Genomic DNA, 25,411 nt, shown 5'->3' with positions numbered 1-25,411 from the left:
TGTATAGCATTGTGAGATTGTGTTTTAGGCTACACAATAAAATGTTTTGGGGATGTTAAAGAACAAGTAAACAACCAGATTTCAGCCTTCAGCCCAATTGTGATTTAGCTTGACCCTTGACCTATTTAACAGAAATATTCATTTCGGGTCTTTCGAAAACGCATGAAGTGACACACATCGAGCACGTTATCTGGTCTCTTTCTACCGCCAATGGGCCGTTAAGAACTGTTCCTTTTTTGAATCTTTGCACCAAATCAGTTGTCAGTGAACCTGAATCGGAATCAGAAGGAGTTAATAATCGCCATCAGGGGCGATTCGAGGATCAGACCTTTAGGGGGGCTCAGCCCCCAATGAGAATGTAACATGGATATAAGGCCTTATAAAAGTGTTAAATCCCCTTGCTTATAAACCACTAATTTCACTGATAACAATGAATAGGCTACATTTATTAACTACTTACTAACCGAGAGTGAAGTAATGCCGGGAAATATCAAACTGAGGCTGGAACGTATCGGCAAAGCCGAGGTTAGTAAGTAGTAAGTAGTTTAGTAAGTAGTTTATTATATGGCATTTTTAGCTTCTTTTTATTTTGTAAACGAAAATAAATGGTACCTCTAATTGGGCTAATTGTAGCTAGCTCTCAAGTCTTCTCACGCTGTGTTTCATGTGTTGCCTAGCAACTCATTACGATAGAAAGCGGACAACATGGTTCTGCTAAAATGGATTTAATTTCAACACAAAATAACGACACAAGTGTTTAAAAGAGTCTAGTCTTCATCCTCACTTTCGATGACAAATCTTTTCAGCATCATCTGGATAGTAAAACTCAGCAGCTGACTCGTCGCTCATTTTGAAGCTGACGTCAGAGGGCAATACGGAGCCGTACTGACCGCTGAGGAGGGCAATACGCGTCTGGCATGACTACCCATTAGTCAATCAGAAAGCTCGTACCGTCGTTGCCATATAATAATTATTATTATTCAAAATATTGAATGAATGCAAAAACTAAGAAAGTCCCTTTTTTCCTGAAATACCAGCATCAAATGAAACGGTAATTATGTGCCAACAGTAAATAAACTTATTTAAGATAATAATAATAATAATTTAGAAAATCTTCAATTTTTTGTTATTATTTTTTGTTATTATTTTTAGGGGTGCTGAGTCTAAAATCGCCACTGATCGCCATGAAGGTTTGCACAGACAAGGAATTTACTTTGGCAGGAAGGTGCATACATTCAACAAATGGAAATAGATCTTAAATAAGTGGTGTACGTTTAAACAAGTCTAAAACTATACTAACGGTAAGTCTAACTAACTAATACTATTAGTATTAGAATATTTTGTCTCTTTCTACGCTGATCCTTTTCTTCGTATATATAAATTATTGCAGGTTCAAATGCTGACATACGTAAAAGGAGGAGCACGTGGCCAAGAGGAAGCTACAGTCGACGAGCAACCATCTACAAGCAGTTTAGGCTCACATCAACCCCAGCCGGCCAGAACATCTGTAGACTCCACAACAGTACCAAGCCCTGATCAACCACCCTCAACCAGCAGTTTAGGGACAGATACACAGCAAATAACCACCACCTCTGAATAGGAGTTGCATTGTACAGAAGCAAAACGAAAATTGAGCAGAAGTACGTAGGAGGGCAGAGCCTGGCTAGAATAACTACCTGAAACCACAATTGGAAGTTTAACTCCTTTATGAAGCAGTGACAGCGGGGTCACACGTTCTGACGGCCATCAGATAGGGAGACCTCCTAGTACGGACTCCAAATAAGAAAACAAGTTGTCGCAAAACACATTTACCCAATACCCTTCTCCCCCCCCCCCCCCCCCCCGTAAAATTAGTCTAGAACCGCCACTGCCCTCAGCACTGGTGTCCTTCGCACAGCGCGTGGTGGGAGCGGCGGCACTGTCTGATGCTCTGGCACAGGAGTCGACTCAAAACACCCACGCCCAACCCCTCCCACATGGACAAATATCTCCGGCCAAGACCCAGTACTCTTAGCAACAGCCGCATGAACATGTACCTACAGGTTCTCGACATTACTTAAAAGTGAATTGCTTTGCGCAGTGGTGGTTGTGTACCACCTCGCCGGCTGCCAAATTCGGCTTTCGAAACTGGACTGACCATTTAGGTAATTAATCGGCCTAGGCTGCCTATTTGTCGTCTTAATTTTTCAGCCTAGTGAGTTGTCCAATTTAGGCAAAGTTGGAAAGATATTCAGAGTTGAACTTCTTGAATCAATAACTAATTAGAGAGCATTGTTAAGACGCAAAAGCTACCCTTTTCCAACTGTTGTGATGTAGACAACGAGCTACAACGAACTGCAACCTCATTAAAAACGGAACCTTCCTCCAACTGGACACGCACGTAGGCTATTATCAATCAATAATCGTCAAAATTATTCAAAAGCATTTTTTATAGCCAGCAGGAGACCAATGATGTGTCAATTGAATTTGGTGACACTACAATATGCAACAGTGAAATGTATTTAATATTTTTGTAGTAGCCTACTGCTGTTGGATTTGGCACCACAGTCCCTGCAGATTTGCGTATAGAAAACAATGTAGGTAGTTTGTTTAGCTCGGAGAAAGGATCGTTTATGAAAAATAAGTTGTTGTTCGTTGTTTTAACAACCTTCTTGTAATTAATTTTTGTTTCGAGAAGTTTGAGTCTGAATGTCTTTCCAACTTTACTTAACGAGTTGGCCAATATTCTTCCTTATTCGTAATAAATTATGTGAGAGGTGAGCCAGTGGCGGCTGGTGAAAATTATTCTAGGTGGGGCTGTTAATTATTTACTAACCATAGGCATCATTTTTGAGGACGCTGATTGGCTAAGTATGTCTTCCTATGGTATATCTTGAACCAATCGCATGTTTATTTTCGGTCAGGCCAGCCCTGACTCGATTAGTATGAACTAAGGCCATAGCCATGGAGTCAACATTGGGGGGGACGAATATTTGTTTTAATTATAATTTTTGGGATGTGTATTATGATTACTGCCTTAGTATGAACAGTGAACACCACTGGATGTTTAGCACAAACATGTGCACACTGGTGACTGAGCTATTTTAGATGTTTATCTTTAAAAAAAAATGTTTAAGTATGAACCCATTAACCCATAGCCTAAATACCTATCAGAATCTCATCCATGAGAAGAAGGTATGACGGGGCGGAGCCTGAAACTCCAGAATGCGGAGAGATGACGGACTTTGACACGGATTGTAGCAGAATGGCAAGAGAGCACCTGACCGATGGAAGGTAAATGTTTAAATACTCTGCACTATCTCTAATTATAACTATTTTATAAGACAAACAAAGATCTGACAGTTGTCCTTTTTTTAGACAACTGATTTTGGTTGTTATGTTGTAAAAAAAACAACAGTCTTAAGAACATTATACTCGACACAGTTTGCAAATTAAGTAGTTGTGCAGTACCATAAACAATATTTTGGACTTATTTTTTTGTCCTCTTGGCCAGAAGAGTTGGTTCTCTGCTGTTGAATTTGTATTATTTTCTATGCCAATGAAGTCATGCCACACTCATTTACCAAGATAGACGTTTATCTTTACACTGTTGTTTTCCTTGGCAGGACTCCTCTACCGGCAAGCGTGCAACGCTCAAGATTGAAACTTTGCATCGTCTTGTGCTTGTGCATCATAGGAACATGTGTAGTCATGATAAGCCTCAAAGGCAATTCAAAAGTGAAGCCCATCTATGCTTCACATGACACCTGCCCTGAACCCTTAGCCAAGGACGCTCTAACACCAATTGAAGGCTCAAAGCATCTAATGATTTCTGCCTATAAGGATTACAGAAAAAGTGGAGTCACACGCATTTTAGCAATAATAAACAAAGACCATCCTACCCCTTTATACTGCATCTTTTGTTGCTCAGGAAACAGATCTAAAGAAACGATAGGTTTGGTCAAAACAAATAGTGTCCATTACGGCTACCCCTATTTGGCTGCTGATGTACTTTGCAGCGAGGAGCCGGGATGCAGTGTCACACACATCACTCTTGTCACACATGATGATGCTGGGGAGTATGGGAAGATGCCGTTTCTAACTGTACATAACAAGCAGAAAAAGGAGGAGGATTTCCCATTTTTCCTAACTGTGTGCATGTCAAGTGTGTTTGGAAACTACAATAACATTCTCCAGTTTGTCCAGACCATGGAGTTTTACAAGCTGTTCGGAGTTCAGAAGGTGTTTCTCTACCTCACTAGCTGTAGCCTTGACATGGAGAAGGTTCTCCACTATTATGTTCACGAGGGCTCCTTAGAGATTATCCCCTGGCACATAACCAAGTTCCTCCACCCTTCCACCGGAGGGAAGCCAGAGGAACTTGGAGGAGACATTCATCTCAACGGACAAATAAGCGTTATGAATGAGTGCGTTTACAGAAACATGTACAGCTCTCGGTATGTGCTCCTGGCTGATGTGGACCAGCTTGTTGTTCCGTATCAGCACACCTCACTGGAGAAGATGCTGCGTGAACTGCAGGAGCAGCATCCTGGGGCCTCGGTGTTCCAGGTCGAAACCATCGGCTTCTCTGAGACACCCGTTCTGAAACACGGTAAGGGACCCTTCAGTGGACCAGGGACGGACCTCATGGAACACGTCTACAGACATCCTGGCCAAGTGGGCAGCTTCAGGAGTCACAAGATGGTGCTCAATCCCAGACTTGTTCTCCAGGTGGCCATGTTTGAAGTGCTCCAGAGTTACGGGGAGACAGTCAGTGTTCCAGCTGAGGTGTGTAAGGTCATTCAAGTCAAAGAATCTCAGACAGAAGAATCGACCAAGGATCAGTTGGTCCATGACCAAAGACTTTGGGATTTGGGGGATTATATTGTCCCAACTGTGAAGAAGGTCTTAAAGGACACAGGAATACAGAGTTAATTATTACAGTACAGTTGTTTGATATTGGTGCGTGGGTCTTATTGATAGTGGGTTGCCTATTTTGTGTCGGAATATTGCACTGAATGTTTTTGCCATGGCACTCTAAACTTTCCATGGCATATTTGACAAATGAGATGAAAAAAGGATTTATGCATGAAATGATGTCAAGGCCATAATGTATAACCTAAGGAAGTCAGTCTAGGGTCAACCAAACACAACCAAAGTGGGAGGGGGGAAATTAAATCCAAAAATGATTGACACAGCATTCCTACATTTTGTAAAACATGCAATTTACTGTAATTTGGGAGGGTATTTTCAAAAGGAAACCAGATTAAACCACAAATGTGCTCATTGTACTTTTATACTGCTATAAAAATACAGAAGACAAAAATTAAGAAATATATAGGACAGCATTCATGTAAAAGATCTGGGGTGTCTTGGACCTCTGCACAGCTGTATACATTTAACGGACGAGGCGCAGGCATATGGAGGTAAGCTTTCTGCTGAGTTGAACGCTGTCTGGTATAGAAGAATATTCCTGTCAAAATTCAAATGATAAATGAAATTTACAAATGATAAATGAAATGCTTAATTGATATGTTCAAATGATAAATGACATTCTCTAATGATTCCCAACTCCATTTTGTGGGCTTGGGCTAAAATGTCCTCAACAAACTTGATGATACATCTCTGTTTAACGTTTATTTCATGTTTCTAAAGGTTGGAAAAATATTTGAGAGAAAAAGTTTGAAAACATTTTGAAAACATTTAAGTTGCAACAACAAAGTCTGCATCATTGGTGAGTACTCTGTTTTAGGCTTAGCTGTTCTCCTCTCCTTTCACTGTGTGTGAAAAAAACATTGAAAGGTTGAAAATATATTATGGAATAAAAGTTTTTTTTGTTTTTTATAAAGTTTTGAAAGTTTCAAAGCCTGTTAGATTTGATGACCAGCCTGTTAGATTTGAGGAGACCAGCCTGTTAGATTTGATGACCAGCCTGTTAGATTTGAGGAGACCAGCCTGTTAGATGTGATATTAGACCAGCCAGATTTGATGAGACCAGCCATTTAGATTTGATGAGACCAGCCAGTTAGATTTGATGAGACCAGCCTGTTAGATTTGATCTTAGACCAGCCTGTTAGATTTGATCTTAGACCAGCCTGTTAGATTTCATAAGACCAGCCTGTTAGATTTGATAAGACCAGCCTGTTAGATCTGCAGTAGGCAGAGACTGAGAGGCTACTAACAGGCTCACTACTGCTCAAAGATCTTCTTTAACAACTGCATCCTCAGTTATAAAAAAATGCTATCCATTTGAAAACAAACCTACACCCCCTGTGTAGCAACCAGATAACAATTGAACATGGTGAACATCAAACCCTTAACACTTTTCTTGGTAAAATTCAATAACAAGAGATGTCAAACACACAGAAAGAGTTGAGTCGTCTTATTGTGCTCCATGTTTATCTGGCCTAAAAGGGTTCAGCAACTACCGCTCTTAGACATGTATTTGAAGTAAAATAATCACAAAACAAACAGAATACAGAAAAACAAACTACACATTCAGAATAAAATGGTACAAAGCTTGAAAAAAGACGTGTATATTTCATGTGTGTGATATCTAAAAGGAGGTCATCCAACACATGAGACAAGAGTTCAGAGGTCATATTAACACAGCTAATGTGGATATCAATAATGAAATGTTACTCCTACACAGATAGGAACTTTTAACACTGCTGTAATTCTTTCAAACTCAAGCACTTACAGTGAATAACTCATATCTTTCAAAACCAAAGAGAGGTTGCAGAAGCTTTAATGAAAGCTTGTAGTTTATTAACATGTAGTATTAGTATTGCTGTCAGCAGATAAACACGTTGGAGAGCTGCAAAATTAAGTTTAAACAAAATATTTTTCCAAAAATAGAAAATAAAAAATGGTTCTGCACAAAACAAATAAGCTAGAGTGATGCACATGGGAGTTTGGAGCACCTAAACAGGATCAAAGAAGCCGTTGACAGAATGTATCACCCTTCTGTGTTGCGTGCTGCACTCACTACAAATGTTGGGTACAATGAGTAAAACCTGATTGACCGTTGTAGTTGACAGTGTCACTCACATGCTTTACAATAGCTTCTGGTCAGACCTAGAAGAGGTGATGGTACAGTACATGTTTCTCACCTGGTTACCTCTTTGCTTTAACATCTGAACAGGTCCTGTTTACACCTTCTCTTAGCGTGCACTGAAAGGAACACACTCGACACCACGTTTCCTGAGGTAAAGGGTGGCCAAATTACAGGAGAGGTCAATGATGTTGCTGTGTAGGGAGGACCCCACTGGGGAAACCATAGAGAATGTAAGGCATTTGAGACTCAACAGCACATGTTGACTTCTATGTCATTTCACACACCAGACTTTTGATCCCGTCAAATGGATTAAAAACGGTTCTCTCTCCTCTGGACAGTTAATGGGTTAATTTGACTTGACAACAGCCTTATGTTGCTTTCTTCCTGCATGTCTTGGTTTTAATACATTTGGCAACACCAGAAGAAGTCAAGAGGTTTAATCTAAAGTTGCTCAAAACCATAACACAAATCCCCAAAAGGACCCATTACTTGCCCCTAAATTGCCCTTTTAAAAGTTCCCTTGTTGTTCAGTCTGGTTACCTTATTCCATAGTGTGCTAAGCAACACTTTTACAGGACAGTTTAGCGTGTTTACCCACTCGTAACGACTGCTTTTCCATGTCCTACCGTACTTTCAATTACTATGTTATAGACACTAGAACATTCGAAACACTTGTGTGGTACTTTTACATGACAAAATCTAAAACCAGATCAATCAAGAAACTAAACTACAAAAGAAATAAAGACAATGTAAATTAGCTTGACATATTTCACTCTAATGTAAGTATAAGTAGACGCAAGTACTGCCTCAAATATATATAAACAGCATAAAACAAAGACCGAAACTGAAACTAAATTTAGACGTGACAGGTATAGCTCAGGCAGTTAGTCAGCCTCATCTCAGAGAAAACTGACTTAACTAGATTATAAAAATTATTGCTTGAACAAGCAGACTCCTACTCGCCCTGCTCCTAAATCCATGGCCCTTCGAAGCGGCAGTTGGGGAGATCCTATCCACACGCTTCTTGGTTCCGAGTCCTGTGGACCTGATAGTTCTCGTTGACCTGGAGGTGGCCAGCTCAGGGCCCTGGTCCCCCAGCCACAGAGGGCTGGTTGACAGGGTCAGCGGGCAGCACAGGAGGAGGTATCACAGTGTGGGATCCTGAGGCAATGCCCAGGTCACAGTGTGGAGCCCAGAGTATATCTGGCCCTGTGCTCTACTCCTGCAACTGTAGGCTGTAGACAGAGGTGAAAGGCAAAGGGCATGCTGAAAGTCAAGAGGAGGGAGGAATACTTTATCTAATTTAGTGAGAAATACATACTCCATGTATGCCCTCCTCCACATGCACTATGCTACCTCCCCCCCTCTCCCCTGTAGGATCTGCAGTCCATGCTCCCCTGGGTGAGACAAGGAGTACTGTTCGCCCCGCTGACACCTATCTGCAGTGTCGGAAGCCTATGGTATCATCTGGACCAATTGGCTGTCGGATCACATGACTGTTGGGACGAACTGCTTCTGATGGTGGCGGTGCATTCACACGAACAGGTCTGCTGGAGAGTGAGAATGAATTGCTTGATTAATGCCCGGCAACATCTAACTATGGATTCATCAATGTACTGGCCAGCAATAACAGACAATGTTTATTCCAATGAGCACTATTAGCGATCAACCATATGTGTTAAATGCACATAATAATCACCAGCAATTATCTGATTTGAATGTGTTATATGAAGTTTATAGTCAGCTCTGTAAGTGCATAAAAAATATAAACCATGGTTGTTTTTGCTGAGAATTTAGACTGAACAGCCTATTGCTGTCATTCAAAGATTGTAATCACCCTCTAAATTGACAAACTGAGATGTTTATTTTGCTTGTAATTTAATTTATTCGTGCCAAATGCTTTTAATATGTAGAAAATGTTATACGCTACAGAAAACACTTGATAAACATTAAAAAAAAATGGCTTTTCTTGTATTTTTGTAGTTGGGCATTTCATGGGCTGTGTTACAAAGCTTTTGGGGGTATTTATGGGAAAGAAAGCATAAGAGTGACACAAACTGCAGAGGGAGAGTGTGAAGCTCCGTCTAACCTGTCCTGTTGGGTTTCTTCAGAGCTGGAGCTTCCTAGGATTCTCAGACGAGCCTCTGCATATTCTGCTTCTCTCTGGGCCAAGGACTTCATGTGCTGGGAGGGCCGGGTGGAGGAAGCGGATGAACCGGCTGATCCATTACTCGTTGGGCGCTTCAAAATGCGTATCTGAGGTGGGGGTGCTGCTGGCTGAGAATCATCCTGAATCACGATGGCAGTCCGCAAGGGGGAGCTGCAGGCTGTTTTCCTAGCGTGGAGAGAGCGTGGTCATTGTGAAACATGAGTATTGTAAATTATAATGCATACAGTGAGCTGGCTCACTAGAAATACTGGTAGAGGACCGCTCCCTTCGCGCCAACTTCTTTTGTTGAGTACATATTGTGCACACTGTTAATACTGACAAATGTTGTACTTAGGTACATTGCACTCATTTGAATTATGCATACTGTACCTATCTTTACCAGATCCATGGTTCAATTTAATTATGGTATGTTACCTGTCAAACCATACATGTGTATAACTTGTGTGTTTAAGTAGAAAAACATACCGTTAGTTTACTGCTTTTGATACACTGATGTAACAAAGCCATGTACTCAAGGGGATGAATACCTCTATCTACACAGTTGCACTTAAACCACATGACTACTCACTTGGCGTTCTGGCTTATTTTCAGCTTTGCCTCAAGTCTTCTTTCTATTTCCTGCAAGGATGACGTTGAAACACATTAGCTTACAAAATAAACAAACAAAAGAAGACACTTATGAACTAGCGCTACCGATAGCCTTACAGACACCAAGTATAAGTTAATAAGTATAGATTCCGGGTGTAGTCTGCAGTCCTACATTATCAACGCTGTCCCAATCATGAGTGTTTTACCTTAGCTACCGATGCCACCAGCAAACTGTTCTGGGCATATCTATTTAATTATTCTGATAAAACGTCTTTTCCCTAACCATCCTACCACCACCCATGTGTATTGCATTTGGCTTGACGAACTGTCTATTTAACTTATCAACGTTGTCCTACAGTTGCGGCCTGGCTAAATAGTAGAGCTAGTAGTTGTAACGTTAGCTTCCTAGGATAGCTAGAGTGTTGTCAGACTGAGCCAATCGATGAATAGTCATATGGATAGCACCTGACCTTAGCTAAATGGTTGTGATTACAGCATTCCATGGAGCATAAACATTGTGGAATATAGTGTGATAGTATTCATTCGTGTAGGTTATTTGCTAGATTGTTGTACATTTGCTGAGCTAGCAACGCTAGCTAAATGCATTATATTCCCGTTTATAACCGCCAGTGGTATGGGACAGCCATTTCTAGCTAGCTTAGCACGTTTGCTACTGTAGCTCTACATTTTTACGATGTCTTAACTCCAGCATTAAAATCAATGTTGTACTCACCCCACTGTCTGCAGCTTCCTCCCAGCTTTCAGCAACATCGTCGTCCTCCATAATCGCCAGGCTATAGTCAAATCTAGATCCGGGCAGACGTTCTTCTCAGTTCACAAACATAGAAGAAACACCGTAGCCTACTGTTGACTTGTAACCTCCTGTAGCTAGCTAGCTGACTGGCTAGGTGCCTGGTGGTAGCCCAACACCGCTGGCGGTCGTGGTCTGTGGATGATGAGGCAACACTATGCTGCTTGACCTTAATATGAGGCTGAATTGGTTTTCTTTCGCAGTTTATTTTAATTTTATAATGAAATCATTGACATTTAAAACGTTTTTGCGCGTTGCATCTTTTAGACTTAATCCTTTATGACAACAAATTAAAAAAGAGAGTATAGCCTACCTTTATACCCTCTGATTTGTCAGATAGGCCTACCTTAAAAAGGCAGAGCTCAGACACGTCGAACGCGCCCATCATTGGACTCGAACTCGACACCACCGACTCTGCACGCAATCCAAACCCACTGAGTGTTTATCATAGAAAAGGAACCAAAAACACAGCCAACATACTTGGCTTTCTTGTTTGTCCCGGGACTTGTTTTTGGAGTTACAAATCCAATACGACGGGTTCGTTTGTCAATATAATGACCCTATGGGTTAATGAACTGTGTGCCATTTAGCCTAAATTACACTTAATGCATGGGGACAAAGCATAACCTTATTGTGTTATAGCCTGGCCAAAGAACTGTTTATCATAGACAAATTACCTAAAACATGGGACATATGATAAATGTAGCCATTTTATAGTAGGCCGATACTCTCATCAGTGCCTTTCCTGGTCTTCAATCTACCCAGACGCTCCCATGTTACCCCGCACCTCTTCTCCCTCCACTGGCTTCCCATCACGGCCCGTATCAGATTCAAGACCCTGGTACTGACCTTCCTAGCGGTGAACGGGACTGCACCCATCTCTCCTGAAGGCTTACACCCCCACCCGCCACCTACGGTCTTCTTCTGACAAACGTCTGGTGGTCCCACTGCTCAAGAGCGCACGGCCCCAACACAAGCTCTTTTCCTGTCTGGCCCCCCAATGGTGGAATCAACTCCCCACCTCCATCAGAGACACTGACTGTCTACCCATCTTCAAGAAAAGGGAAGAAAAAGAGAAAGCCCCGAGGCTGCTCTTTGTGTGAGCCCCCCCTTAAATATTGTGCTTTACTAGAAATGGTCCACTAAAAATGGTCCACATGCAAATAAGGTGAACTGACATGCACACACATTGAGACAGCCAACTCTACAGTGTTTTCTTTACATTCCTACAGTGCTAGAATCAGCCATTACGCGTGAGTTCTAAATATTTCCGACGATTCCACCAGAGCGAGTTATTTTTGCAAAACGGAAGCTAGCTAGCTTTAGCAAAGAACGTATATATTCAATATACGTATTAAGAGATGTAAGTGGAAAGAATTTCAGATATAACCCGTTGCCTCCACAGACTCAAAACAATTACTATGAACGGAATGTAACTATGAACAGCAAAGAATCAGAACACCCTGCATTCACAGTTCAACTGCAAGCTGGTAATCGCTTTTAGCTTTATTAACCAAAAGGTAGGCTACGGCAACTGTATCAGTGCAGAACACCATGTTTTACTGAGGCAAAATCACAACATTAGTGGTGGAAGAAGTATTCAGATCCTTAAAAGTACTAATACCACACACTAGTACCAATACCACTAACTCCCAAATTTGCTGAAATATTACTGATGGCCGATGCTAGCTGGCAGTCCTGTACCTTGTCTTCAACTGGATGAAGATTCAGTAGCCTTGAAGTATCCATTCAATTTCGAAATATGTTTCAGGATATCTTCACATTGTTCTTTTAACCTTTGTATTTTGCAATTTGTGCTCCACTTTAATACTTTCTTTCGGTCATCCTGCCACTATGCCATCTAGCAATAGCAATGAAATGAATATGATTGACATGATCCAAGTCACATCTACCCAATTACTTGCTTATTAAAAAATAAAAAGTTTCTTATGGGCCAATTAGGGTCTTTATTTTGTTCCCACTGAAGTACATTTAAAATATTAAAAAACAATCGGCCCCTTGCACACATGAGGCCCCTAGGCTGCAGCCTAGGCAAGCCTGTGCATTAATCCGCGCCTGTATCTTGGGCCTTAGCCCCCCAAAAGTGGGAACCGAGATTCGCCCCTGTTTGGGGCTATCTCGTTGTTATGATCAGTGACCTATGCACTTTTGTAAAGCTGTCTTGGAAGTCGCTTTGGATAAAAGCGTCTGCTAAATGCATTTAATGTAATGTAATGATTGGGGACATTTGTCTTCAATAAATGGACGTGGTACAAGATGTTAAATCCAACCGAAAAAAAAATCTACACGTACCAAAACTATTTAGTTAGAAAATTGCTAGTTAGGTAGCCATGAAGGAACTTGCTACTTGGCGATATACTGTAAGTGTCAGTAAAGTAGTTTTACTACGGAAAAAACCGTCTGCTCTTCACCAAATATCACCAAAGCGATCTTTGCTATCTGCTCCCATGACGATTTGCGTGCGCGCTCCCTTATCTTGCGGATGCTGCTATGCATCGTCGAAGATGGCGAATGTTTGGAGTATGGCGTTTTACTGCCGTAGCTGATAAAGGGAAGAAGGCGAGTAAAGACAGAAGATAAACCCCCACAAAAAGGATACTTGTTGAAAAACGGTGACTATTAGTTAGTATTACCAATACACAAATGACATTGGATTGTGATAATATTGCGTCGGAACGGCTGACAGATCTAGCTACCTTCTACTAGTTAGCATTCAAGCTAGTGCAAAGCCAAGCACTGAACTGCCGCTAGTCGCCAACCCATCCTCGTAGGCTACCCAAACGAACTGCTAGCTTGGTAGCTACCAGTTCACTACCAGACAAGTTGCCTACTAAAATAGCTAACCGACCGTAGTCACAATTACCAAGTAAACATAAAATAACTTTGTAAAACTAGTTAGTGATTTATTAGCTCCGTATGCAAAGCAAGGTCAGTCTAAAAGATCCATTGAATTCGGAAGGGCGGGTCAAACGCACACTATAGCAAGATGCTACTACCACAATACTACTAGCAGGACATTTAGCCTAATGTTAGCATCTACTTCTTAGAAAGTTCGCCGTTTATAGGTAACTAGCGAACATCGATCCCTTTGATATCTACCAGTTACATTGTAGTTAGATTCACCATGACAAGATGTGAGCCCGTGTACTGACAATAGTCGGGAAATTATTTGCTGTGTCTCAGTAGTACACAGTCACGTTATATTGACAGTACAAGCATAACTACAACGGGTTGCGTGATATATTTGGCGAGGTTAGCTCCACTGTTTAGACTGCAGGGAAGCAGTGACCATGCTAGTTAGCAGACTAGCTAGGCTACATTATTCTGAATATTTAGTTTAGAATTATTAGCCTAGCTTCTCCCCAAATAAACTGTCATAACAGAGCAAGTTGGAGTACGTGTTGACGTATTTTAAGCTGACTTTCCTTCCCTTCGAAGATAATGTCCCAGTCCTCGGACAGTGAGGATGGATATTTTGTTGCCATGGATACTGAAGAGGACGATGCGGGAGCTAGGCTTGTTGGGATGGCGCAGGAAGTGACGGAGAAACTGGACTCAAGTAGCAGAAGAGCACAGGACAAGGAGAGGAGATGGACAAATGGGGAACGGACTATGGTGGAGTTGCCAGAAGAAGTCCTAGAGTATATTCTGTCCTTCCTCTCACCTTACCAGGAACACAAGACCGCAGCACTTGTGTGCAAACAGTGGTATCGCCTCATCAAAGGTAATCCTCCAGACACACGTAGGAACATGGAGTATATGAAACAAATAATATTACCTGTTTGTTTTTCTTAAGATTTGAAAAACTAGGTAAATTCACTGATTGGTCTTTGACCTCTAACCTTCCTCAGGTGTTGCGCATCAGTGTTACCATGGTTTCCTGAAGGCAGTCCAGGATGGAAATATTCAGTGGGAGAGTCGCACTTACCCGTATCCAGGAACACCCATAACTCAACGCTTCTCACACAGTCAGTATAATGACGTGTTTCTGACTGGCCCAGCCCAGCACTTCTGACGGGGACTGCTTCTACTGCAGTAGATAAGAGCTGTTCCCATGTTGCAGGTGCGTGCTACTATGACTCAAACCAGTCCATGTATGTCTTCGGAGGATGCACTCAGAGTAGTTGCAATGCTGCCTTCAACGATCTCTGGAGACTTGACCTCAACAGCAAGGAGTGGATCCGGCCTCTTGCCTCAGGTAATGGGCCGTGTATTCTCATCTGCATCGACCACAGTTTACAATGATCATCAACAGCCGCTTCATTGAGGCCAAATTTCGCGATTTCATCATAAATTCAGGTTTGTGTGTTCTTTGACCCTTGTTCTTGAACGTCTTCACACGTATGTGACATGTACCCAGGCTCCTATCCGTCTCCCAAGGCTGGGGCCACCCTGGTGATGTACAATGACCTGCTTGTGCTCTTCGGTGGTTGGACCCGGCCAAGCCCCTATCCCCTCCACCAGCCAGAGAGGTTCTTTGATGAGATACACACGTACTCCCCCTCCAAAAACTGGTGAGGTCTTTGCGACACACAATTAGTTCTGAGCCTTACACCTGGTCAAAGTTTGTCTTGTTAGACTCCGAAACCACCGCTGACTCCCCTCTCCTTGTTCTCCTCGCAGGTGGAACTGCATCGTCACCACCCACGGCCCCCCTCCCATGGCCGGCCACTCCTCCTCCGTCATAGGAAGCACCATGGTGGTGTTCGGAGGATCTCTCGGGGCGCGCCAAATGTATGTCACCACTTGTCTCTGCTAACAGTTTGTGAATGTGAGTGTGTGTGTGTGTGTTGGCTCACTGTGTGGTCCTGCTCTGTACTGGTCCCTGATCAGGAGCAGCGAGGTGTGGATTCTGGATCTGGAGCAGTGGTCCTGGTCCAAACCCACCATCTCAGGGCCGTCTCCACACCCACGCGGAGGCCAGTCGCAGGTAACCACAGCGCTCCGTCCTCCCACCTGGCACCTCTCCCTCGTCTAGACGGAACTGTTTGGTAGACAGCCTTGTGTGGATCCTGGGTGTTATAGACTGCACTTCATGATAGATTTAATTTGAAAAAAAAAAAATATATATTTTAAATGTTTTTCCAATCTTTTTCCCCAGATAGTAATTGACGATGAGACTCTGCTAATCCTTGGAGGCTGTGGTGGCCCCAATGCGGTGAGTGAAATCCTGTTTGAATGCAGTTAATCCCATGCCAAGGTTGTTCCTGGTTTGTGTTAACGGATACATAATAAATGCCTGTACACTCATGTACTGTCCTTGTTTTGGTGTTCCCGGGCCCTGTGTGCTTTCAGCTGCTGAAGGACGCCTGGCTGCTCCACATGGGGGCTGCTCCCTGGACCTGGCAGCAGCTGCGCGTGGAGAACGATGAGCATGGAGCTCCTGAGCTCTGGTGCCACCCTGCCTGCAGGGTACGACCACTGTCCCACCCTGGCCCCCTGGGACTCCATCCTGGCCCTCAGGGACCTCTCTGTCCTGCATGTTTTAGATGTTTCCCTGCTCCAACACACCTGATTCTAATGAATGGGTCGTCACCTGGCTCTGCTGAGCTAGATAACGACACATTCATTTGAATCAGGTGTGTTGGAAGAGGGAAACATCTAGAACATGCAGGACAGAGGTCCCTGAGGACCAGGGTAGAGAACAATGTTCGTAACACTGACTAGACCAGCCCAACTTGTACTTGGTAGTGTCCGACACTACACAGTGGTGTAATATTGAACACGGTGGATAGTGGTGTAGGTGATCTGTTTGAGGAAATTCCAAAGTGATACGTCTGTATCTAGTTGATGTTGAATTTCTAAATCTTTCACTCCAAAATAGACTGTTTAAAACGTTGATATTGTTGATTATGTTGATGTAGAAAACAGCGTTGACTCAGTCAACGTCTGCCGATTTGTCTTGTGCACTAGACTAATCTCAAACCAAGTGGCATGTGAACAGTGAACAGTTGTCCGTGTTTAACTAAATGGATCATTGGGGGAATGACGCGTCTCTAAATCATTCAGTCATTCCACCCGTACGATGAAGACCGAAGATGTTGTCTGTGCCCATGTTGTCGACGGTGTTGGTCATGTGATAATTGAGTTTCGCTTGGTGCCTGTTGTGATGGCGATATCCGCAACCAATTACCTTTACACACAGTCCTCTCCAGAACATTCCCAGAATCGTAGGTAATCAACCATGCCAGCAGAACAGTGTAGCATAGTTCAGTTAGTCTCTACAGATGTGAGCCTTAAACAGAATGTTCCTCCACGACCTTCACCCCGTCCTCTGGTGTGTGTGTTTCCTCCAGGTCGGCCAGTGTGTGGTGGTCTTCTCCCAGGCTCCATCAGGCCGCGCCCCTCTCAGCCCCAGCCTTAACTCCCGCCCCTCCCCCATAAGTGCCACCCCTGCCCCCCTGGGCCCCGAGCCCCCCTCCCTGCGCTCCCAGTCCCCTGTACGCAGCGGGGCGGCGGGCGTGGTCCTGGGCGCTGTGGAGGAGGCTCCCTGTGTGAACGGCCGCTGGGGCACCCTCCGACCACGGCCCTCAGCCCGGGGCGGGGCCAGGGGGGGGGGAGGGGAGCCCCTCGTCCCCCCAGCAGCCCTCTCCCTCCCGGGGTCAGGACAGCCCTCCGCTCCCCTCTCTCCCTCCACTGCTCAGTGGCTCCTCCCCCTCGCCGCAGACCAGCCCCTCCCAGGCCGCCTCGCCCCCACCCCGCCCCCACCCCCAGCTGCCCTCGGACTACGGCTGGGAGTCCCCTGAGGTGCCCAGCACCAACGGGCTGCACACGCCTCCGCTGGTCTCCCCTCACACTCCCCCGGGGGCTGTGTCTCCAGCAGCCCTGAGGAGGAGCCTGGAGGCGGTGAAGAACCTCTCCTCCTCGGCCCTGCCGTCTTCCTCGTCCTCCCCGCAGGGGGGCGCCTCTGAGGGGGGAGCGGCGGGGCGACGGGGGGCGGAGGAGCCTCGGCGGGGACGTCCCCCTCCTCGTCCTCCAGCCCGCCTCAGGCCTCTGCCGCCCCTGCAGATGGACACTCCATCCCCCCCATCGCCCGGCGTCTGGGCCACCACCCCCCCCAGAGCCTCAACGTGGGGAAGCCCCTGTACCAGTCGCTCAACTGCAAGCCCATGCAGATGTACGTGCTGGACGTGGCCCGCGCCAAACCAGCCGGCCTGGTCTCCTGGAGGGTGTATGGGAACGGGACGCCCGCCGCCGTCACCGGGCCCCCGGAGACCAGCCTCCACACGGTGGTCCAGGGCCGTGGGGAGCTCATCATTTTCGGGGGCCTGATGGACAAGAAGCAGAACGTCAAGTATTACCCCAAAACCAATGCCTTGTACTTTGTCCGAGCAAAGAGGTAATGCATCACCACAGGGAGGGAGCTGACTGAGGAACACGAGTCAGGCTGAGTCTCCCTCCTGACCACACGAGGGAAGGGAAACTGGAGGGTTTTTCTGCCATTTTTTCGTCTAGATGAGGGGATCACGGGAGAAGCACCATCATTCTCAGTACTTGAGTTCCTCCACCAACATACACTAATTTCTCCCCTCCCTCTGCCTATATCATTACTTCATGAATAACATTTGAGTACATTTAAAGGACACTGAGGATGTTGTCGATATGAAGACATTTGATTGATTGTTTGTGTCCTTACTTCCTCATTGCCCTGTGTGATTTTTGCGTGTGTGCAAGTGCCTGCGCGTGTGTGTGTGTGCACGCGTGTGTGTGTGTGCACGCGTGTGTGTGGGTGTGTGTGTGTGTGTGTGCGTGCGCACACCATGTGAGAGAACAGCAGTTTTTCATTAATTCCCAAAAGATGATGCAGACTATAGTTTAATTTGTCTGCCTGCGTTTGAATGACTGAGCGAGAGACGGCGAGGAATCAGTCTTGGCTGCTCAAACGGAAGGTAAAACAGACGACCTTGATTTATCACTTCTTTGGCCTGCATTGTTTCCAGTGGAAGCTGTGTGTGTGTGTGTGCGTGTGCGTGAGCATGGTTGTGTACAAGCCGTTTGTGGTTGACTGGTGTTTGTGTAGGGTGGGTGGGTGGGGTGGGCGGTGTTTAAGGGCGTTGTACTGTAAACATAGTAAAACAATAAAGGCCTCTGTCTTATTATCTGCCATGTCTGCTTTGTTGTCCTTTTTTGAACTTTGATTCTTTGTTTCTTGTAATCCCCTGCAACACAAGTGTAATCCAACAATAGAAAGCTTGTGTGCTTTTAAAAAATTAATTCCCTTTTGATGAAACTTCCTGAGATGCAATTTAGTTTCTGCAGTGTGTCAGCAGGTTGTCATCAAACACGTTTTCCAAGTGGATATATATATATATATATATATATATATATATATATATATATATATATATATATATATATATATATATATACACTCTTTTTTTTAATTTAGCAGAGGTTTTATTAAAAGTCATATAGACGTTCTGTATTGGCAGCCATGACGGATGGGCAAACTCAAAAAGTAGACGAGGAATGGAAAGTCATTTTACAGTTTCTTTTAGCAAATTCACATCTAAGGGAAAATATCCAAATAGACAAGGGCCAGGGTCAACCAGGTTAAGTTCAGCCAGGTCAAGTGATGAGGGCGTGGGTAAAGAATGGTGATGTCAGCTCTCTGGCAGCTTACCAGATCCATATCACAGATCTGTAAGCACTGCAAGTAAACGTCCCATTTCATTGTTGTGTGTAGAAGAGGATTAGTGTCAGCCTCTGAAATAAATCTCTCAGTTTGATCAGGTTTCCTTACTGTGTGTCCAAACCATGTACTCCACCCCCGACAGTAACCTTTTACCCAGAGAACATCCATAGGACCAAACGAGGAGACAACAGGAGCGAGTCGTCTGATTGGCTCAGAGCAGAGGATATGGTGAGGTGGCAGTGGGAGCTGAATCTCGATTGGTTCTCGGGCAAGGAAGGGGGTGGAGTTTTTCACAATGGGCCGAATGCTCAGGCACATGTTTACCAATGTTGCCTTCGGAGAGAGAGATGAAAGGAAGTTGAAGAGCTGGGCTCATCAGAGTGAGTTGAACTTATGTCAGATTGTGATATGGATATATTTTTAGGACGTAAAGCGATTCTTGTGAGGAACGTTTTTGAATGGGTCAGTGTTTCATTGTGAACTTGTCTGAGTTTGAAAATGGGTTGTGTGTTTACGAGCCCTTGTGTATTAATGCCCAAGAGCAGTTGCAAGGTTTGACTAAAGTTTTTATGCCAACTTAAGTATGCATGGGATTGGAGTTCATTTTGAAGAAATAAAACTGTTTGGTTCCTGCAGGTTCACCTGAAGACACATTGCATGTTTAGCATTTTCATTTTGAGCAAAGTCATGAAATCATAACCTTTTCTTAATCTGATTCTAATGTTTTATTGACATCCAGAGTGTCCTATCCTGGCATGTAAGGACGTCATCGTTGACCTCCTAGGAACAACGAGGGGTGTCCAAGCGACACCGTGACCCGATGACACGTTATACCATCATGCCAACAGCCAAGTCTCGGTCATTGTGTGCCAACTGTCGCGACACAACAGTTTCACGTAACACTATCACCACATGAGTCATCAATCCCTGCTGCCCCTTGTATTCTAGGGAGCCGCTTCGCAGATTAAGTTGAGAGGGTGACCTGGGCAGGCTAGCACCAAGGACTCTAAGGTGAGAGGGTGACCTGGGCAGGCTAGCACCAAGGACTCTAAGGTGAGAGGGTGACCTGGGCAGGCTAGCACCAAGGACTGTAAGGTGAGAGGGTGACCTGGGCAGGCTAGCACCAAGGACTCTAAGGTGAGAGGGTGACCTGGGCAGGCTAGCACCAAGGACTCTAAGGTGAGAAGGTGACCTGGGCAGGCTAGCACCAAGGACTCTTCCTGGAACCCTGCCCAGACCTCTCGTTCCCAGTGATGAGCAGCTCTCAGCTTCTGAAGTACCCCTCCACGGACTCCACGTTCAGCCCCTTGCCTTCCCGGGGGGGGGATGACCCCCACCTCCCCGCCTCTCTCCCAGGCCCTCTCCGCCGCGCCGCGGCCCCCGGTGGACTTTGTCCTTGGCGCGCTGGCCTGCTGCGGGGCCTGCGTGTTCACCAACCCCCTGGAGGTGGTGAAGACGCGCCTGCAGCTGCAGGGAGAGCTGCAGACTCGGGGGTCCTACCAGCGGCACTACCGCGGGGTGATCCAGGCCCTGTGGGTGGTGGGGAAGACAGACGGGCTCCGGGGCCTCCAGAAGGGGCTCTCGGCCGGGCTGATATACCAGGGTCTGATGAACGGCGTGAGGCTGGGCTTCTATTCCTACTGTGAGGCTTTGGGCCTGACGGCGGTCCACGGAGGGAGTCTGTTGTCAGGGGCGGTGGCTGGGGCCCTGGGGGCCGCTGTGGCCTCTCCTGCCTATCTGGTGAGTCAGTGAATGGGGTGGAACGGGTGTCCTTTTCAACTAAGTTTTCTCTGTTGGTTTATTGGTCGATGGTTCTAATAGAAGGTATTTGGATGGTGCGTGTATATAAAGGGACGGTCAGTGCTATAGGGAGTTTATATATAGGCACTGTCAATGCTATAGGGATGGAATGTGCCCCAGTTTTAAAGCAAACCTACTTCTTCCTCAACTGTGGTTTGGATAGGTTGCTGTTGCTGGGAAGGTAAATCTGAGAGAAGTTCTTTGTTGTGAGTTGTATTCACCAGTTGTACCTTTTTCCATTCGGAAACATCATACTTTTGGCAATATTTGTGTGCCTTTTTTTATAGAGTATATTCAAACTGAATTGCTTGTAATGTCTACCACCTAAGGATTGTCGAGTTTTCAGCCTCCCTATAGGAGGGTCTCTTCCAAGTACTGCGAGGGCATCAGTTGTGTTTATGCTCCATGTTGACTCTTGGTCTCACTGTAAAACTCACCAGAGGAGTTTTCCAAGTGTGTCTCCTACACACGCTGTTGTTGTTTTTCTTCTCCATCTGTTGTGTCACATGTCCAAATGTTGCCAATGGAAACGCTATGCAGCTGTTGGAGGTGTGTGAATCTGGGTCACGCAACATACGTGTCTTGTAACCGCAACTCAGCACCTGCCAAATACTTCCCATCCCTGCTCCCTGTGTCCCTGTTGGCAGTTGGTGACAGCGAAACGAGGAAAGGCTATTTTAAGTGGCACGGGCATGTAGGGAGGAGAGGTTGAGCTCTGGACTATGCATGAAGGGCTACTGTTAGCCACACTGACTGGCCCTGTGCTGAAGGGCTACTGTTAGCCACACTGACTGGCCCTGTGCTGAAGAGCTACTGTTAGCCACACTGACTGGCCCTGTGCTGAAGGGCTACTGTTAGCCACACTGACTGGCCCTGTGCTGAAGGGCTACTGTTAGCCACACTGACTGGCCCTGTGCTGAAGAGCTACTGTTAGCCACACTGACTGGCCCTGTGCTGAAGGGCTACTGTTAGCCACACTGACTGGCCCTGTGCTGAAGGGCTACTGTTAGCCACACTGACTGGCCCTGTGCTGAAGGGCTACTGTTAGCCACACTGACTGGCCCTGTGCTGAAGAGCTACTGTTAGCCACACTGACTGGCCCTGTGCTGAAGGGCTACTGTTAGCCACACTGACTGGCCCTGTGCTGAAGGGCTACTGTTAGCCACACTGACTGGCCCTGTGCTGAAGGGCTACTGTTAGCCACACTGACTGGCCCTGTGCTGAAGAGCTACTGTTAGCCACACTGACTGGCCCTGTGCTGAAGAGCTACTGTTAGCCACACTGACTGGCCCTGTTTCATCTCTCTCTGGGGGGGTAGATATAAGACAGTGGTGTGAGAATGAGATGTTAAAAAAAAGAGGTCAGCAAGAGCAGAAAATGAGGACGTGAAAACAAACACTCGCTTGTAAATGTGCATGATTATGTAACTCCTGACCCCTCGCTGATCTCTGAATCACAGATGTCTCTTGACTGATTTCAAAAGGCGTTGTTCCTCTCTGAATGCACTCCTTTGTGTGTGACGTGTGTACAGAAGGGAAGATAAACAGCGACACTGAGCCTTGTGTTTCTTCGTGCAGGTGAAGACACATCTGCAGGCTCAGACAGTGAAGGCCATAGCAGTTGGCCATCAGCATAACCATCAGGTGATTCATCATTTTACAAGTTCCTTGAATGCCTTAGAAACTGACGGCGCTCGAGACCCACCCCCAGCCACCAGCCAATCAGATCGGTGCAAAGGGAGGCCTCAGACATTCGTCAGTGGCACAGTAGATATGTAACCTCTCTGAAGGAGACTGTGGGGAGCAAACCCAGGCACATGGCAGGGACGTGCTCAAGTACCCAAATAGCAAAACTCGCATTCCGACATGTACACAGCACAAGCAGTCTCTCTTTGTGTTTTGTTTAAAGATCTATTGAAGATAAGTCAATAATTCAGGGTGCCAACAACTTGATAAGGAATCGAAAGACTTTCAATGGCGTGCTGTTCAGAGAAAATGAATTCATGGAATGGTGGACTGCTTGGAAGACAAGTCAGTTCTAAATTAAATGAACTGACTCCACATTCATGAGAAGACAACCATCCACTATTCATCCACACGACTATTCATGGGCATTTTGTAGATCGACAGACCATTGCCACTTTTACCATAGAACAGTATTGACATACTTCTGTCTTCTCTCAATCTCACTGTTTCTCTTCCTCTCTCTTTCAGGGGGTGTCCAGTGCCTTTGCCACTATTTACCGGCGGGAGGGCGTGCTGGGTCTGTGGAGGGGGGTGAACGGGGCGGTACCCCGGGTGATGGTGGGGTCCGCTGCCCAGCTGGCCACCTTCAGCTCCGCCAAGGAGCTGGTGGCAACTCACCAGGTAACCCCAGAACTCACCTTTCACCTGCGGGGGTTGTGTAACACAGGTGTTAAGTACCCTCCTGCAGGTATGGTGTAGAATATCAACTCTCTTTGTGTGTTTTGCAACTGTGTACAAATAGGTCGATGTTGATGCTCGGCAAGTTCACCAGAAGTTCAAATCTATTTTGAGAGTTGGAGGACTATCGGTGTCAGTCCTAGTAGTACTTATTGTGGGCTCATTGTTCTCTGCCCGCCTGTAGTGGTTCAGTCCAAACAGCTGGCTGATCACTCTGACAGCCGCTATAATCAGCGGGGTTGCTGTGGCGATCACCATGACGCCGTTTGATGTCATCAGCACACGCCTCTATAACCAACCCGTCGATGAGCTGCACAGGGTGAGTTTAAGGCTGCAAGTCTCATTCATACTGTCTTGTGGAGATCCCACACCTACAGGTGGGTAAGACCTGCAGTGAAGGTAGCGAATGGTGAAACACCTCTTCAACATCTATTTTAACTCTACACTCCTACGTTTTCACAAGATCCAATTACTTTGTATAGTTTATGTTGTGCCTGTCAGTGCAGCTGCAACTTCTGCAGTCTCCCCACGAGGCCCAACAAAGTTCTGCTCTCGGTTTTAGCTCTCCTGTTGCAGCAGACGTCACAGAGCTGAAGTGTGTTTGCTCCCGTAGGGTCGATTGTACCACAGCTTCTCTGACTGCCTGGTGAAGGTGTGTGGAACAGAGGGCATGCTGGGACTGTACAAAGGCATGGGCCCTGTTTTCATCCGCCTGGCCCCCCACACCATCCTTAGCATGCTGCTGTGGGACCTGATGAGACAGAAGGCCTTCCAGGACCACTGGTGACGAGGGGGACCCTCTGGGACACGCCGGCCTTCCTCCTGGAGGGGACCAGGGGCCACCCGGTCCTCGATAGATGACAGGAGATTATCCACTAAATGGGCCCAGCTATGGACAGATGAAGAGGACAAGCAGTCCTCTCTCTAGATGACGGGGGGGGGGGGTTTCGGGGAACAAGAGGGAATCATATCCAGTGACGATCAGTTGAACTCCTGAGTAGCACTGATGGATTGTTGAGCTTTTCTCCCTTGACAATGTCAGAAGTCAGTGAAGTCTGTGGAAAAGATGGTCCAATTCTAATGGGAGCATTTTGGATCACCAAGGCTATGTATATTGTTCCCCAGTACTTATACTCATTCATGAATAATGCTTTGTTGTCTTTTCAAGCCTTGAAGACCAAAATACCTTATGAGATCTCTTCTAGATGTAATGAGTAAATCACCGTAATTACTTAACTGAAGTACAGATGCAAATTACAGATGTTATAAATCTTTGTTTTGCTAAATTTGAATTTGTTTCTTTTGTTTGCTCATAACTGCATGATGACAGGAGTGGAGGAGTGACCTCTTTGTGTGATCGTGCAACCAAGAATACTCCATCATTAATGCCATTATCAAGAGGTCATTTGTGATTAGTCAAATCAACCTCCTGAGAATTTCCCCTAATTAGGCCTGTTTTTGTCTTTTTAGAATGACGCTATTTGTAAAGTTACTGTGAGTAGCTCTGCTTAGTGGCCCAGCTCGTGTCACAGGCAGCCTTTGATCTTCATGATGAGGACCAGTGATCAATAGAACCCAACTGAGGGAAAAGGCACTGACAGCTTCCTGTAACGAGTGTTCTCCAGTTTAAATGGACCTGAAGCTCCTTTCAGCTGAACATTAAACTGAGGGTTTTAGAATCTTTCATGTAAATAAAAAAGAAAAACTTTGAAAGTTCTGGTGTAGTATTCGTGTTCTCTCTTGAATGTGAGGCAGTACTTTTCTTAGCTGCACTCTCCATTCTCTCCAGGAGGGGGCGCCACAACGTTCTTTCAGCCCACTGGTTTCAGCAGGCTTCTGCGCGTTGGTTGCAGGCCAGTGCTGCCGTCACTGCACACCAGTGGCGTAGACAGAAATTGTATTTTGGGCGGGCCAGTACAAAGGTGAG

General features: G+C 45.5%; 3 protein-coding genes and 2 long non-coding RNA genes across 8 annotated transcripts; 4 read left to right on the top strand and 1 right to left on the bottom strand.

Moving 5' to 3' along the window:
- Window positions 1–29: 29 nt before the first annotated feature.
- LOC146272279 (uncharacterized) lies at window positions 30–1,284 on the top strand. Its single transcript, XR_014766470.1, has 3 exons — window positions 30–525; window positions 807–1,051; window positions 1,153–1,284. It is a non-coding gene; the product is annotated as an uncharacterized LOC146272279 (long non-coding RNA).
- A 603-nt stretch (window positions 1,285–1,887) lies between these two features.
- On the top strand, window positions 1,888–5,217 carry LOC146272278 (uncharacterized). 2 transcript variants are annotated; one of them, XR_014766685.1, is made up of 3 exons: window positions 1,888–2,144; window positions 3,154–3,273; window positions 3,606–5,217. It is a non-coding gene; the product is annotated as an uncharacterized LOC146272278 (long non-coding RNA). The 2 variants fall into 2 exon arrangements; XR_014766686.1 differs by having other exon boundaries at window positions 3,138–3,273.
- A 1,144-nt stretch (window positions 5,218–6,361) lies between these two features.
- Window positions 6,362–10,936, bottom strand: LOC146272277 (SUZ RNA-binding domain-containing-like). Of its 2 annotated transcripts, none has more exons than XM_084706022.1 (4): window positions 10,528–10,936; window positions 9,775–9,824; window positions 9,126–9,371; window positions 6,362–8,583 (listed from the first exon to the last, which is right to left on the bottom strand). In XM_084706022.1, the coding sequence occupies exons 1-4, from the start codon at window positions 10,576–10,578 to the stop codon at window positions 8,472–8,474; spliced, it is 459 nt and encodes a 152-aa protein (XP_084562148.1). In that variant the 5' UTR covers window positions 10,579–10,936; the 3' UTR covers window positions 6,362–8,471. The 2 variants fall into 2 exon arrangements, with proteins under 2 accessions (XP_084562148.1, XP_084562147.1); XM_084706021.1 differs by having other exon boundaries at window positions 6,362–8,586; window positions 10,528–10,926.
- A 2,135-nt stretch (window positions 10,937–13,071) lies between these two features.
- Window positions 13,072–18,647, top strand: fbxo42 (F-box protein 42). The gene is given in 12 exon segments (XM_084706342.1): window positions 13,072–13,238; window positions 14,065–14,350; window positions 14,478–14,594; window positions 14,690–14,824; window positions 14,987–15,140; window positions 15,250–15,360; window positions 15,460–15,556; window positions 15,728–15,784; window positions 15,922–16,038; window positions 16,923–17,183; window positions 17,185–17,541; window positions 17,544–18,647. Coding segments are annotated over 11 exon segments (2,115 nt in total). The 5' UTR covers window positions 13,072–13,238; window positions 14,065–14,067; the 3' UTR covers window positions 17,970–18,647.
- A 905-nt stretch (window positions 18,648–19,552) lies between these two features.
- slc25a34 (solute carrier family 25 member 34) lies at window positions 19,553–25,200 on the top strand. Of its 2 annotated transcripts, none has more exons than XM_084705883.1 (6): window positions 19,553–19,641; window positions 20,001–21,001; window positions 22,639–22,704; window positions 23,275–23,427; window positions 23,669–23,803; window positions 24,098–25,200. In XM_084705883.1, the coding sequence occupies exons 2-6, from the start codon at window positions 20,588–20,590 to the stop codon at window positions 24,269–24,271; spliced, it is 942 nt and encodes a 313-aa protein (XP_084562009.1). In that variant the 5' UTR covers window positions 19,553–19,641; window positions 20,001–20,587; the 3' UTR covers window positions 24,272–25,200. The 2 variants fall into 2 exon arrangements, with proteins under 2 accessions (XP_084562009.1, XP_084562011.1); XM_084705885.1 differs by lacking the exon at window positions 19,553–19,641 and adding an exon at window positions 19,707–19,723.
- Window positions 25,201–25,411: the final 211 nt, after the last annotated feature.

This window comes from Hypomesus nipponensis, chromosome 9, assembly GCF_054491055.1.
Source record: "Hypomesus nipponensis isolate SF chromosome 9, ASM5449105v1, whole genome shotgun sequence".
Taxonomy (NCBI): Eukaryota; Metazoa; Chordata; class Actinopteri; order Osmeriformes; family Osmeridae; genus Hypomesus; species Hypomesus nipponensis.
This window is presented reverse-complemented; position numbering and strand designations above follow the sequence as displayed.